Genomic DNA, 15741 nt, shown 5'->3' with positions numbered 1-15741 from the left:
TGGAAAAGAAGGGAAAAAAATTGGAAAAGAAAACAAAATACAAGGGGAAAGGGAGGGTATAGTTCGATATCACGTGTAATTATTTTTTCGTCAACGAATACCGATAGTGTTTTGTATGAACAAATATAGTTAAAGTAGTGAGATAATATGTATATGTATTTATTAACTTCCCGTAGGGTAAGTTATAGTAATCGCAAAAAAATGGAAAATGAAAATTTTTATATATTTTTACGTTTCAGAGAGATTATTTTATAGAGATTATAATAATGTGTACACATTTTGTGTAACTTTTTTTGGGTCTCGTATCAAGATTTTTTATTACGGTACGGAAAGTTTCTGCAATTTGCCTTATGGCACGATGCCATGCACTCCCCAATTTTTCGTCAAAGTAAGCCGATGGTGGTTTGACGAAAGAAGAAAGTCACCATATGCCGCCGTCAAAGCTGTTGTTTTGATAACGACTACATTCGTACTGCCATGCAGCAATGGGGAAAAACACTTTCGTTTATCGGAAAACCTGGGGAAGCACTAAAAGATTCCCGAGAACTGATTGCACTAAAAGATTATTATACAAAAAATCACTCGATTCATTCAAAATGTCTAAACTAGTAATCAACAGCTTTTTCAGAAGATAGAAAAAATTATTAAAAATTATTAAAATCTCTATAAACAATCTGATAATTTGATGTGCATCATTTTTTACCGCTAAACAGCTTTTTTTCACTTTTTTCACTCGACCTCTAAAACCGCTAGACCAGCCCCCGCAAAAATTTAAACGGTACTTCATTTTATCAATACAAATAAAATGTTTTTTAAATTATTATTAAATCGGACGCTCCGTTCTATCAAAAACTGAGTTACCATTTTTAGCTCTTTTTGCCTAGTATCTTCAAAACGGCTGCCTTTACCAAATAACTCAGCACGTCTCCTTATCAATGGAAATCGAATGCTCCTTGAATTATTCAAATCAGTTGATCCGTGTTCCAGAAATCGTCGACGAAAATTTTGTAGCTTTAATAGTTTTAAAAGACTATTAAAATTTTTCCCAAACATATAACATGTCTCGATGAGAAGAGTTCTTTTTTTTAAAAAAACTTTTCCTTTATTTCATTTTAATTTGATATTTATTTTAATTTAATAGTTTTTAAAATTCGTGCTTTGAAAATTGTATAGTAATTGGTGCATTATATATTCCGGATTTTTTGTTTTTTCTTTAAATTATTTGTATGCACTGAAGATGAGTCAAATCAGGACCCGAAACGTTTGGCAATAAAACATTTTACTTCAATAAAATATTTTCAATTAATCGATGGACGCACAAGAACAAATGTATTATAATATTTCAACATCTCAAAAAACCTCTCAACTTATATATATATATATATATATATATATATATATATATATATATATTAATTTATTTATATATTTGTATGTATATGCATATATATACAAATACATATATATTAGTATATATAAATATTAAATATATATATATATATAATTATATATAATAATATATTATTATTATATATTATTGTTTGTAACGACAACATACCGCGTTCGATTTCCGAGTCTAAAAGTAGCAGTGACATTCAATTTCAGTCTGATTCAGTTGATGGTTCCGCCTATGAAGGCCGATAACTCCCTATTTCCGTACATGTAATTCCTCGCTCTCATTTCTTACAAATCTTGGTGGCAAATACTCTGAGACATTTTTATAAATAACGATCGTTATTTCTAACTTTCCGATTGCGAAATAGTTTTTCCTTCTGTTTGGATCACATCATGATTTACGCTACAAAACAAATGCAGTTATGATCACATCATCATATTGAAAAAACTATAAAAATTTATTGCACATTTCCAATAAAAATAGTTAAACATTTCATGTATTTTCAAATTTTATTCAAAAAATAGTCATCATAATATTTTAATTTAAAAGTGTAATATCACAATCTATTATAATTTAACAGTACCACAAATACGTGGAATGTAAATATTAACGGCTGGAAACCAGAGAATCAAATATAGCTAGTCGAGATTTTTCAACTTGTACAAATATGCGTTTACTTCAAATATAGCTAGTCGAGGTTTTTCAACTTGTACAAATATGCGTTTACTTCATTTCATAACACGAATAAAATAATTTAAAAATTATGTTTAAACCGTATGATATATACTTTGAAATGAGATTCAACCAGTTTTTAACCGAAGCGTATATACATATAAAAGTTGCAACATCATCAGAATTAAAAGTAAATTGAAAATATTACATATATATATATATATATATATATATATATATATACATATACATGTTATATATATATATATATACATAAATAATAAAAAAAAAACCTATAGGATATTTAATTAAATTAAATATTTATAAAACTAATTAAAAATTATATATATATATATATATATATATATATATATATATATTTCTTCTTGTTTGGCCTGCCTCGAAACACGAGTGCTTACGTATAATATTCTATTTATTAATTATTTTTTATTCTTTATGAAAAAGAAATTACTGACATTTGGTGCTTGTTTCCAATTATTAATTTTTTACAAGCTGTATTAATATGTGTAAGTGATAATCTAAGAATTTCAAAACCACTGACAATGACGTAGAATTTTACGTCAAAACATATCGAAAAATAAAGATGTTTTAAAAATCTTTACCTTATTTATATTATTGAAACAACAATATATATATATATATATATATATACAATATATATATATATATATATATATATATATATATATATATACAATATATATATCTCCGTTAAAAGTATATATCGATTAATACATATCTCCGTTCAAAGTATACATATAAATGTAAGAGGAAAATTGAAAATCTCACATGAAAATTTCAAAGACCTGCCTCTATATATATATATATATATATATATATATATATATATATATATATATATATATATATACATATATATGCATATATAGATGTGTACATACAAATATACATATATACATGTATATAAATAGATATTGATATAATAATTATATATTTATGCATGTTTGCATATATTGTATGTGTATGTGTATATATAAATATATTTGTACATGCATGTATTAATAATTAAGCTTTTCATTTATTTATATTTAATTTTTGTTGTTTACATTTAATTTTTAATTTTGTTTTTTTTCTCTTTACTATTAAAATTGTAAATTTATGTCAAAAAGTATGGAGTAATAAAAACGTTTTAAAAAATTTTACATTCTTATTCACTTGATGTTACGCCTTCCAAAAATTTAATCATACATTTCAACATCAAATTTATTTATTCTTAATTCATTCATCTAATATATATATATATATATATATATATATATATATATATATGATTTAGTAGTTAATTTTGATGTTGAAATATATGAGTGAGTTCTTGAGGGCGATACATCAAACAAAGAAATTTCTTGATTTCTTTGTTTGATGTATCGCCCTCAAGAACTCACTCATATATATATATATACACTTCAACAGTATAAATAAATAATATAATGTATAATAAAGGAGTATATAACCCATATTTACAAAATTATAGATTATTATTACAAAAGTATAAAATATTCTAAATACAAAATATGATTAAATAGTATTATTTTAAATATGCATATATAATATCTATGATTCAACATGACTATACTTTAAAAAATTATTCCTGCTCGTGAACATAAAAAATCTTTATGTTCTTTATGTTCTTAAAATAACATTTACGAAAGCATATCTGAATATATACTTATTTCTTAGAATATATATTTATATTCTATATATATATATAGATATTTGAAAATAATTAGCAACCATTCGTCGAAATAAAAAATATAGTTAAGAAAAAATAATTTCCTTTATTATTATATGTTTTGACACTTGATGTGTGTCATCATTCAGTAATCTAAAATACAATATAATGATAGAATAAAAGGAATTAAAAACAAATATATAAAGAGAGAAGAACTATACATACCACCAGAACAAAAGCACAAAACACAAAACAATATTAAATATATATATATATATATATATATATAAATATATGTATATATACATATATATATATATATATATATATTCTTTAAGAAAATTTCTTTAATTTTTCAACTGCATTTTTTATTTCGACGAACGGGCTGCTAATTATTTTCAGATATGTTTCAACGCCAAAAAACTACCAAGATATATATATATATATATATATATATAGATATAGATATATATATATATATATATATACAGGTAAACCCCCGCATAACACGGACTCGCTACAACACCATTCGAGAATTGAGATCATCCCTTTATAACACAGTACTTTTAAAGCACAGGATTGCTATAATATTGTGTGAAAATTGAGCAAAACTCTAATAAAATAAAAAATATAGTAAACCTATAAAAACTAAACTTTAGCTAAAATAAAATTAGTAACATCGCCATACAATAGCTCAATAAATTTGAAGAAACTAGTGCATAAGATAACACATTTAACATTTTTATTCGAGCGCGTACGTTCTATCGAACAATAGATCTAGACTTATCCGAACAGTTAGTCATATTTCCTAAAAGAACAACCTTCAAAGTAGGTGTTGTACGAGATACGAGCCACCGAAGGCGCGGCTTATTTGCTTCTTTATACGAGCAAAATTCGTGATATGAGCGAGTCGCCAATGAAGCGATGCCGCTTGTATCACAAAGCAGCGAATTTCTCCTAGCGTATTTGAAAACGTGCGAGTGAGAACGTTCTTGTAACAAGTATTTTTATGGATCATACAAATACTAAAATTATTTTGAAGTTGAAAAAATCAATTCATTAATTTTAATGTCATGCATTTGTTCGTGCAATGTGGAACAAAGTTGAAAAGTTTGTGGATAAAAATTACCCCAAAAAAGTTGCAGCTGAGTTGAAATGAGTTGGAAAAAAAATTATGCTCAATGGATAGTTGTTTTAAACTCAAAAACTAGAATCATAAAAATTTAGTCATTTTTTATTTAGACATTTGATATGTTTCTGCAGAGTATGTATTTGATGTTGGCAATAAATGTTATTATTATTAAAAACACTGTGGTGGAACAAATTAATTGCATTTCAATGTATTTATATGGATAAATTTGCTTCGAAGTACGTACAATTCGACATTCGGGCGTGCTTACGGAACGAATTAAGCTCGTAAGGCGGAGTACCACTGTATATTTTTTGCCAAAAAGAAAACGATCTCATTGGATAGCACTTGTTAGTTATGACGAAAAAAATATTTAATGTGTATAACTTCTTAAAAAAAATTAATGTATATAATATTTATTATAAAATTATAAGATGTAGCATGTTTTTGTAAATCCTTGGAACATAACATCTCTTTTTTCACTAGTCCTGTGGCCCATATATAACGGATTCGCTACCGTGTTATATGCAGGGTTACCTATATATATATATATATATACATATATATATATATATATATATATATATATATATGTTAAAGAAGTTAGTTTTGATGTTGAGAAATATGAGTAAGTTCTTCAAGGGCATACATCCTCGGGCTCGGTCACATAAACTACGTTCTCTGTGCAAAATATATTATATATTTCACAAATATTTTGCTATGCTCTGTTGCTATGCTAAGTTGGTGTATATATGATAGTGCAAAATTATGTGCCTTGCGCTAGCTACTGATATCCACTGATGATGACATAAAATACTATGTCGAAACGTTTGAAAAAATTAAAGATTAACTTCTAAATCTTTGCCTTTTATTTGATGTATGCCCTTGAAGAACTTACTCATATATATCTATATATATTATTTTGTAGATAAATAATTTTTTTACAGATTTATGAGATTCGCAGAATTGAATAAATCAACTTGAGGACTCTTTGCATCACTCTTTGATTTTTTAATATCATTTGTAACACTTTTCTTACAACAAATAAAATCATATATACTATGCATCAGGCTGTTTATCAGTCCTAAAATTAAGAAAAAAATATGTGAACCAACTTTTTAATGACATAATACTACTTCTGTAGCTAATAGAGAATACTGAAATTTATTAATGCACTAATTAGAGGGAATTATGGTGAAAGTCCTACCAAGCATATACCTAAGGAGATGAAAGCATTAATATCCTTATGTGATCGATTGGACTGTGGTATTAATATGTGTACTATTGTAAAAACTATATATTGTACATTGCAACAAAATACACAAATAAACATGTATAATATTTATTAGTTATTGATTATATTTATTTATACATGCTTATTTGTGTGTTTTATTGTGATGCTAAAATATATAATTTTTACAATAGCGCAACCATCTTGATACCATGATGCAATAGTGTTTCATTAATTAAAGATACCAAATTGTATGTGTTTCAGATTAGTTTATTATCACTATTATTTATTTTCTCTTGAACTTATGTACTTAGTTTAATGATTGTAATTGAAAAAATATTCCACTGAATGAAAGCTATGTTGTTAGTCGAAACATATAGATTTTGCAATGCCCGATCTTTAAACTCAAATAAATTATATCAACATCAAATTCAAGACTATTCAAAATTATATATATAATTTAGGGAACAAAAATGCATTATCAAAATAATTAGGAAATCCCATACTTAATATGAAAAAAAGATAGCACAAAAATTTCTATGTGTGATTGAAACTTTTTAAAACCACAAAAGTTGACAATATGATGTCAAAATGAGACATAACAACAAAATGAAACTTTGTTTGGTTATTATTTCTTTTTTCTGCAGAATGGAAAATAGTCATATGAAATAGTTCATAAGCTTTTTGAATAATTATTACTTACCCATTGTGATATGTATCCCTGCAATTGTTGCACATAGCCTTGTTAATAGTTTAGGCAAACTATCTCTTTCTTGTTGTACTTTAACTTTCAAAGCAGACATATCATATTTTACAAATATACCTGCTATACCATGAGAACCTGAAGCATGATCTGCAATAAAAGGCAAAAACACCAATAATAGATACATAGATCCCATGACATGTGATCTTAATGATAATATTTTAACTTCAAAATGCCAAGAGATATTCCTAAGAATAGTTATGCTTTCACTTAATATAAATAAAGGTATAACTAGGATTTTGGAATGAATTCAATTCTACTTGGGCTTTTTTTTTTCAAATATATTAGATATATTAAATACATTGATAACTTTTATAAAGGATGAATATTAAGACAACTTTATGGTCTTTCCTATTTGATTAAAAAATTTAATTAATATTAGTATGTTTTATAATAATTTTAGTCCCTAAAATATTAATAAAGCAACTCTATACTGCAAAAATATAGAAGTTTAAACATTAGATTAATTAGAAACTAAACAATTTAAAAAAATATTTTAATAGGATTTTTTTTAAATAATAAATAACAATTTAAAATATATATTGAAAATTACCTATAGGTCTAGAAAGTTCTTTAACGGAATATTGGCAACTTTGTGTAGTCCCCAAAAATGTCTCAACATCTGTTGGAACAACTTCAATAAAATACTGATACAACATCATAGCTAAAAATTATTTTTAGAGCATTATTATTCATATATATTTGTATCTGAATATGCAGTAGTAGAATAACATGATAAAAACAGAACCTAACTTACAATTTGCAGTAATTTTTTCATCACCTTCCATAGGGTGAATTATTCCAGGACTATCATCTCCAAAACTTAACCTGTGTATCCTATGTGTAAAATTACTGTCGGCTTCGGACATAAATCCACTTATATGAACATGACCCATCGGTAGGTGTAAGCTTTTCCCTGCAGTAATGTGAAAATTACCAGCTACCTAGAGAAAGAAATCTTTATTAATTTATCTCAATTAAATTTCATAGTTATATATAAAGTAGCATTTGCCAACCATAAATCGTTTAAAAAAAAAATTGTATTTATGATAATTTTACTTTAACAATTTTCTAAAGTTGAGTGAGTTTTCAAGAAAAAAACAAAAAGGTGATCACTCTTAGCTTATAATTACAGCACATCGATCCTCTTGTGAAATGTAATTGGAAATAAGAAACAATTTCTGATCTTCTCAAATTGATGCTGACATTTGTGAAACAAGAACAAAGATTAAAATTTGCATCCACATATATTATTTTGAAAAAATAAAATGTATTAATATGATTAAATGTAGAACATGAAGAAAGACAGAATTGTCAATACCATATCTATGATTCATATGAACTCTATATCTCAAAATCCATAGAATTATGGTAAATGGAATTAATTAAATTAAATTAAATTTCATATTGAATACACTCCATAACTAATTACTAATAATATTCAAAATTTATTATTTTAAATGATTATTGATTGTTTTAATAAATAGTTTTTACTTTATTGAGTGTCAATGATCCATATATTCTGCATGCATCCTTGGGTCTATCAGGTATGACTGATCTATGTGGCATATTCAAACGTAGTGCAGATTGACCGGACCTCCACAAAACATCCTTCACAAAAGTAATATTATCAGATTTTTATATAACATGATTATTCGTTTAAAGATATTAAAGGAGATCAAACAAAACTAAACAAACAATTATGGCAATAATTAATAATACCAAATTTATTTTTTGTATATTTAAGTTATATTAATATTTCATTTACAAGTTCAAGTTCAAAGCTAAAATCAGTCAAATAGGATTTACGATAGTCGATGAGGATTTAATTATCAAGTAAAATATGAACAAGACTTAATTATCAAGTAAAATATTGAAATTTTTCCTGATATGGTAATGTAATTCTTTATTCATTATTTGGAATTCTTCTAGTTAGAAATATGAGATCTTCAATTTACAATCTTTACCGCATATAATGTTTACAATCTAACACATAAAAATGAAATATTTATTCCTATAATTACCGAAAGAGCATGAAATTCTTCACGTAAGTATGAATTATAATGTTGCAAATAATCAAAATAACTTCTTTGCTCTGGAGCCAATTCAAACCAAGTATCTTCTTCTTCTAAAGTTCCAAAAGCAAAAACATTCTGGTTTGTAGAATCTAGAATATCGGCTCCAATATCTATACCAAAATATAACAAAGATTTGAAACTTATTATTAATTCAACATACCATAAATTCTTTTTTGTTGAATAAAATAAAAGAGTCATAAAAAAACATTTTTTATTAACTTCCCGAAGGAGAAGTTTATGTTTTCATCAAAAAATCCGATTCGCTAATTTTATGTTTTCTCGACGTTTCAAGCCATTCTGAATCGAATGAGACCAAATTTGGAAAAAGTATGTGTGTGTGTGTGTGTGTGTGTATGTGAACAGATTTTTTGCCGTAAATCGACGTTTTCTCAAAAATGACTGGACCGATTTTAAAAATTCAAAAGCCATTCGATGTATCTCGATGAGGACTAGCGTTTGTCAGTTTTGTGCGGCGATCGGCCGGGCCGTTTCGTTGTAAATTGCAGAAAAGTGAAAAATTTTTCGCCCACGTTTTAGCCCACAATTCTAAATCGATTCTGAAAATTCAAAAACCATTCGATAGATATTGATTGGGAATCGTGCTGATTAGTTTTTGGTAAAGATCGGCCGAGCCGTTTTCTTGTAATAACGTTTTAAAAAAAAAAAAATTCGACGATTTTTATGATTTTTTTTTTGACGGTAGATACCATAGTTTTCTAGGTCATACTAAAATATTACGGCCCTATGACAACTCGTTTAGCATTAAAAATTCGTCAAAGTTTGCAAAAATTGGTATCGTTTTTTTGACATTTGTCAAAATTAGACTTTTGATCAACGTTTTCTCAAAAGCACCTGCACCGATTTCAGAAATTTAAAAGCCATTTGATGTATTTCGGTGAGGACTATCGTTTGTCAGTTTTGTGCGACGATCTGCCAAGCCGTTTCTTTGCAATTTAAAAAAAAGTGTTAAACTTTTCGTCCATATTTAAGCTCATCCTACCGAACCGATTTTAAAAAATCAAAAACTGTTTGAAAGATATTAGTTGGGAATGGTACTGATTAATTTTAGGTGAAAATCTACCGAGCCGTTTTCTTGTAATGAACTGTTGAAAAAAAAAAATTAAGCCGATTTTCATAGAACTTTTTTTTGGCAATATACATCATGGTCTTATAGAACTTACTGTAATATTACGGCATTACGACAAGTAGTTTAATTTTAAAAATTCGTCAAACTTTACTAAAATTATTATCGTTTTTTAAAGTAGGATTGATGAAGTATATTATTTACACTTTTTTTTGATTAAGTCAATTATTTACACATATCGGGAAGTTCATGTAACTTGCCTCAAGGCTAAATACCAAACCAACTAGTTAATTATATGTTTAGACACTTGATTTGTGCCATCATTCTGCAAATCAACCAGAACAAAATAAAAAAATTCAATACAATAAAATTAAGTTTAACAAATATATGTATTTAAACTTTATAAGAAAAATCAACACATAACTAAAACTTTAAATAAAAAAATATAGCAGAAGACATGATATCTCCCTGCAAAAAAGATGCGAAACAGTTCAGAGTTGACAACAGAATCTTTTGTTTTGGTCCTAATTTTTGGCTGATAACACATATCAAGCGTCAAAACGTATAATTAATAAAATAAAGATTCTTTTTCTTTTGACACTTTTTTGTTATTCGATAAATATACCGCTAATTATTTTTAAATATGTTCCAACATCAAAAAAGCTATCAAGATATATATACATATTGATATTAATGTCAATTTCTATTCTATTATAGGATATAATTAATGAAATAACTTACGTGCACAAGGCATTGCAACTGTCAAATCAATATTAACAGTTAACTTTGAGTTAATATCAGTATCCGGAACAAATTTGAATATGAATCTGCTTGTATAGTAATATTTTAACTCTGAATACAGCAACCATGATATTAATATATAACTGATCAGTGAAACTGCAAAACAAAACACAACGTAAATATAAGACTATAATATTAAGTTCTATTTGCTTAAATGTCTAGTTTTCTCAGACTAAATAGAAGATGTTTAATATATTTTAACTAATATATATATAATATATATATATATATATATATATATATATATAGAATTTTGTAATATGAGTGGAATGAATATTAAACGTTAAATATGAACAATACAACACTCAGATTTTTAACACAACTTTATTTGGTAATTACAGACGTTTCTAGACAATGGTATGCCTCATCTTCAGTGTAACTTCAAAACAGTTAATTATATACTAACACATTATCTAATATTTTATTTAAATTACATTTAATTTGTGAAAAACAAAAAAAAACTGTCTCTTACATAGCTTGACACAGTACTAAACATGAGAATATATACAGAAATATTTGAAAACAAATCTTAAGTATCGAAAATGAAGGGATAGGATGGATATTATTATAATGTAAACAAACGGAGTGCACGATCGCATACTAAAATCAACAAATGTGAAAATAGATTAATTCATAGAAGAAAGTAAGAAAAATGAGAAAGATTATAAATTATTAATGATGTTTATATAAGAGTCATGTAAAATATTTGTCGGTTCTCAGAATTACGCCATTGTTAGTCCGAACTATTAACAATGATTCTTTAAATAAGTTTTAGTTTATTCTTTAAATTTCTTTAAATAAGTCTTTTTCATGGAATAAGATCTGGAGATTATCAAAATCTTGCTTGTAAATCATGCTATAATATCAACAACCATAAGCTTGATTTTGATAATCCCCAAATCTTATTCCATATGGCATAATCAACGTTAATAGTTCAGACTAACAATAGCATAAATCTGAGAACCGACACAAATATTTTACACGACTCTTATATAAACATCATAAATAATTTATATTTTTTTTCAATTATCTTACTTTCTTCAATAAATTAATCCGTTTTCACATTTGTTGATTTTATTATGCGATTGCGCACTCCATTTGTTTACATTATAATAATATCCATCCTGTCCCTTCATCTTCACACTCAAGATTTGTTTCAAATATTTCTGTATATATTCACATATTTAGTACTATGTCAAGCTTTGTAAGATAAGTAATGGTATCCAAATGCACTACAGTTAAAATATTAATTTTTTGTCAGTTTAAATGATAAGAATGCCATTGTACGAATGTATAATTTGAATATATCAATAACACCAAACAGAATCCTCGCAAATCTTTATATTATTAAATTTTTAACTATGATAAAAAAAAATAAAAAACGTATTTTTGATGTTCTAAGACTTAATCAATTAAATAAACATTGAATACGACATACGTGTGCCTCCTAACTTTGATGTCTTCACATATGATTCAGGAACTTTTGGAAACGCATCTAACGCTGTGACACTCTTGACAGAGACAGCGGTATTTCTTATTCTTAATCCACCCATAACTTACCGACTAGGATAATATTTAATCTAGTTATTTATTTGAAAAACAGAAATTAGGTTAGGTTATGTATATAATATATGTCAACTGCTTGTAATATAACATAGCATAATATTGGGTGATGTCATCGTTTAGTTCTATACTGAAAGTGACTCGTACATAATAAATGTTGCGAAATCTGCACTATTATCAATATTTAATTGCTTTCTCTAACGTTGCAATAGTAACCGTAGCCATTTGTTTTTATATCTGACAGTCTGACACGGTTTGACAGTCGTTTGTCGTTTGACACCCGCCGATCCGCGAGCTAAACCGAACGCGTACGATGTTCGTCAAGTCGTTTAAAGTGACCACTCGTTACAACTTTATTCATCTGTTCCCGAAGTGATTATAGAAAGTTATATTGTTTTGTAATTTTGGGAAAAAAGATTGCGGGTGCTATTTCAAGGTAAATTAATTATAATTATAAAGTTTTTTCTCTAGGTTAATTAAGTAGCCGTTTATTAAAAGTGGCTTTGTAATTCGCCCCGTTACATTTTTAATAACTTCATGTATTTGATGTGTAATTTTGATGTTGACATTTTAACATTTATAGTTTTTAAAAATGAAAAAATCAAATAAAATCATAATATTTTCAATAACCTTTGCATAGAATGTGTGATTTATTCTGTTACTTTTCGGCAAGGTTGAGAAATGTTCATACCGAATCCCTTTCTATGATATGCACTCATACACAAAACATTTGTGAATCATTCCATTGCTCGCATGTCAATGACATATGCATCAACAATTTTCAAAATAGAAAACAATAGAATGGTGGGCTTTGTGCGTTTAACTTGTTCTCAAATGCTTGTAGCATACAGTGTTTTATCTGGCAAAAGATTTGGCAATATATAATATACAGTATTATATAAAATATATGATATTTTCTCACTAACAGTTTAAATCATTTCAAATATGACGAAAGCAGCCGCAGATAAGCAGGAGGAAGAAAAAATAGCCAGAGACATCAGCCAATTGAGTCTGTCGTCCACATCGAGCCAAGAGCAAAGTTATAAGTGCTATAACCATGCTGAGAACAGTCTTATCAAAATGCAAGCATACTTAAATAATGGACAACTGTGTGATATCACATTAGTTGCTGGCAATGATGGGACAAAAGTGTCCGCCCATCGGCTTGTTCTCTCAGCATGCAGTGAGTACTTCTCTGTCATGTTTACAGGTAACCTTAAGGAAGCAAATCAGAATGAAATTCAGCTATGCTCTGTCGATGGGGATGCCCTACAAAATCTTGTGCAGTATTGTTACACGGGTTCTATCGAGCTACGAGAAGATAACGTGGAGACGTTACTTGCAACAGCATGTTTGTTGCAACTTAATGATGTCATTGAAGCATGCTGCACATTTCTTGCAAAACAATTGCACCCTTCTAATTGCTTAGGAATTGCTTTGTTTGCAGAACAACAATCTTGCCCAACCCTCCTTAAGAAGTCTATAAGTTACGTTCATGAAAACTTCATGCAAGTATGGAGAGATGAAGAGTTTTTGCGGTTATCAGATACTCAGTTATCAGCATTGCTCAGAAGTGATGATCTGAATGTTAATTCAGAACAGGAAGTTTTTCTAGCACTCATGGAATGGGTGAATGAAGATAAAGCCAATAGAGAAAAACATCTTCCACGCTTGTTAGAGTTTATTCGTCTTCCATTGCTTTCACCAACATTCTTAGTTGATCAAGTAGATGTTTTGTGTGGTAACATATTGGAGTGTCAGAGACTTGTAGTGAATGCACTGAAATGGCATTTATTGCCCGAGAGGCGACCTTATCTTGCTAACAATTGGTCAAGGGCCAGAAAAGCTACTCTTGGTAAAGTAATCGTATTAGGTGGTGTTGATGCCACAAGAGGAGCTACTCCCATGGAATTATATTGTCCGTGGAGTGACAAATGGTCTTCCTTTGGTCTTATGAGTGGTCGAAAATTGCAGTTCGGATCTGTGATCATTAAAGATAAACTCATGGTTGTTGGAGGTAGAGATGGATTAAAAACACTGAATACAGTGGAATGTTTAGATTTAGTTAGCATGACTTGGAGCATGCTACCTCCGATGAGCACACATAGGCACGGACTAGGTGTTGCAATCTTAGAAGGACCTTTATACGCAATTGGGGGTCATGATGGTTGGTCATACTTGAACACTGTGGAACGTTGGGATCCAATTGCTCGCACATGGTCCTACGTTGCACACATGATATGTCAGAGAAATTCTCCTGGTGTAGCTGTGTTGAATGGAAAATTATACGCTGTTGGCGGTCGTGATGGCGGTGGTTGTTTAAGTACAGTAGAGTGCTATGATCCACATACTAATAAGTGGAAAATGTGTGCTTCTATGAGCATCAGAAGAGGTGGAGTTGCAGTGGGAGCTGTTAATGGCTTCCTCTATGCACTTGGAGGTCATGATGCGCCAGCATCTAATCCCAGTGCAAGTAGATATGACCTAGTAGAGAGATATGATCCAGTCTCAAACATCTGGACTCCTATGGCTTCTTTGACTTGCTGCCGTGATGCAATTGGCGTCTGTGTGTTAGGGGATAGATTATTGGCAGTTGGTGGTTTTGATGGATCTAAATACTTAACTGCAGCCGAGGAATACAATCCTCAAACCAATGAATGGAAGCAAGTATGTGATATGCTAGTGGGCCGTGCAGGTGGAAGTGTTGTAGTTATGTCTAATTCATCGTTTCCCAACACTATGATTCCAGAAATCATAAAGAAGACATCTCCACCTTCCACAACTGCTAATGCTAAATAAGGAATCCCTTGATAACTTTTTGAATACATTAAAATGCCATTACAGGATTAGTTCTCTCCTATATAATTAATAATAGGTGCACGTAATTTCAAGTCTACATTTTTAATGGTAACCAAAGCCATTACACTGCCAAACAGCATATTCTGTAATACAAGTTTTCTAAAGATAATATTCCGAAGCATGGTAAATGTGATATAAAGTTGTATAATGTGGTTTAACATAATGTAAATTATAATACATTATTTACTCAAACAATTGTTAATAATGTAAACTAATAGTCTAATTTTTATTAATTTAGAAGACTTAAAACTCTTAGATAAACTTAGCAATATCAAATTTCCATTATACACTGAAATGACTAAAATGATATATATATATATATATATATATATATATATATATATATAAAATTTAATGTAAGATGCAGTATACTTGATTCTGTTATTATTCGACAAATAATTATTTAAGTTGAAAGTCATTTGTTGAAAATTAAGCTGCTCTAGTTTTATGAATA

The 15741-nt window shown here is 28.2% G+C and overlaps 2 protein-coding genes across 2 annotated transcripts; one reads left to right on the top strand and one right to left on the bottom strand.

The window, feature by feature from the left end:
- Positions 1–1734: 1734 nt before the first annotated feature.
- LOC113378102 (endoplasmic reticulum-Golgi intermediate compartment protein 2-like) lies at positions 1735–12579 on the bottom strand. The gene is made up of 8 exons (XM_026618621.1): positions 12304–12579; positions 10806–10961; positions 8927–9090; positions 8397–8513; positions 7660–7846; positions 7456–7566; positions 6843–6992; positions 1735–1798 (listed from the first exon to the last, which is right to left on the bottom strand). The coding sequence occupies exons 1-8, from the start codon at positions 12416–12418 to the stop codon at positions 1794–1796; spliced, it is 1005 nt and encodes a 334-aa protein (XP_026474406.1). The 5' UTR covers positions 12419–12579; the 3' UTR covers positions 1735–1793.
- A 1034-nt stretch (positions 12580–13613) lies between these two features.
- Positions 13614–15227, top strand: LOC113375432 (kelch-like protein 5). The gene has a single exon (XM_026615372.1). It carries the CDS (start codon positions 13629–13631, stop codon positions 15225–15227), a length of 1599 nt encoding a protein of 532 aa, XP_026471157.1. The 5' UTR covers positions 13614–13628.
- Positions 15228–15741: the final 514 nt, after the last annotated feature.

Source organism: Ctenocephalides felis, unplaced genomic scaffold, assembly GCF_003426905.1.
Source record: "Ctenocephalides felis isolate EL2017-DRISC unplaced genomic scaffold, ASM342690v1 CF-g0.4_SCAFFOLD_01886, whole genome shotgun sequence".
NCBI lineage: Eukaryota > Metazoa > Arthropoda > Insecta > Siphonaptera > Pulicidae > Ctenocephalides > Ctenocephalides felis.
The sequence above is the reverse complement of the archived record's forward strand: the minus strand, read 5'-3'. Positions and strand labels throughout refer to the sequence as shown.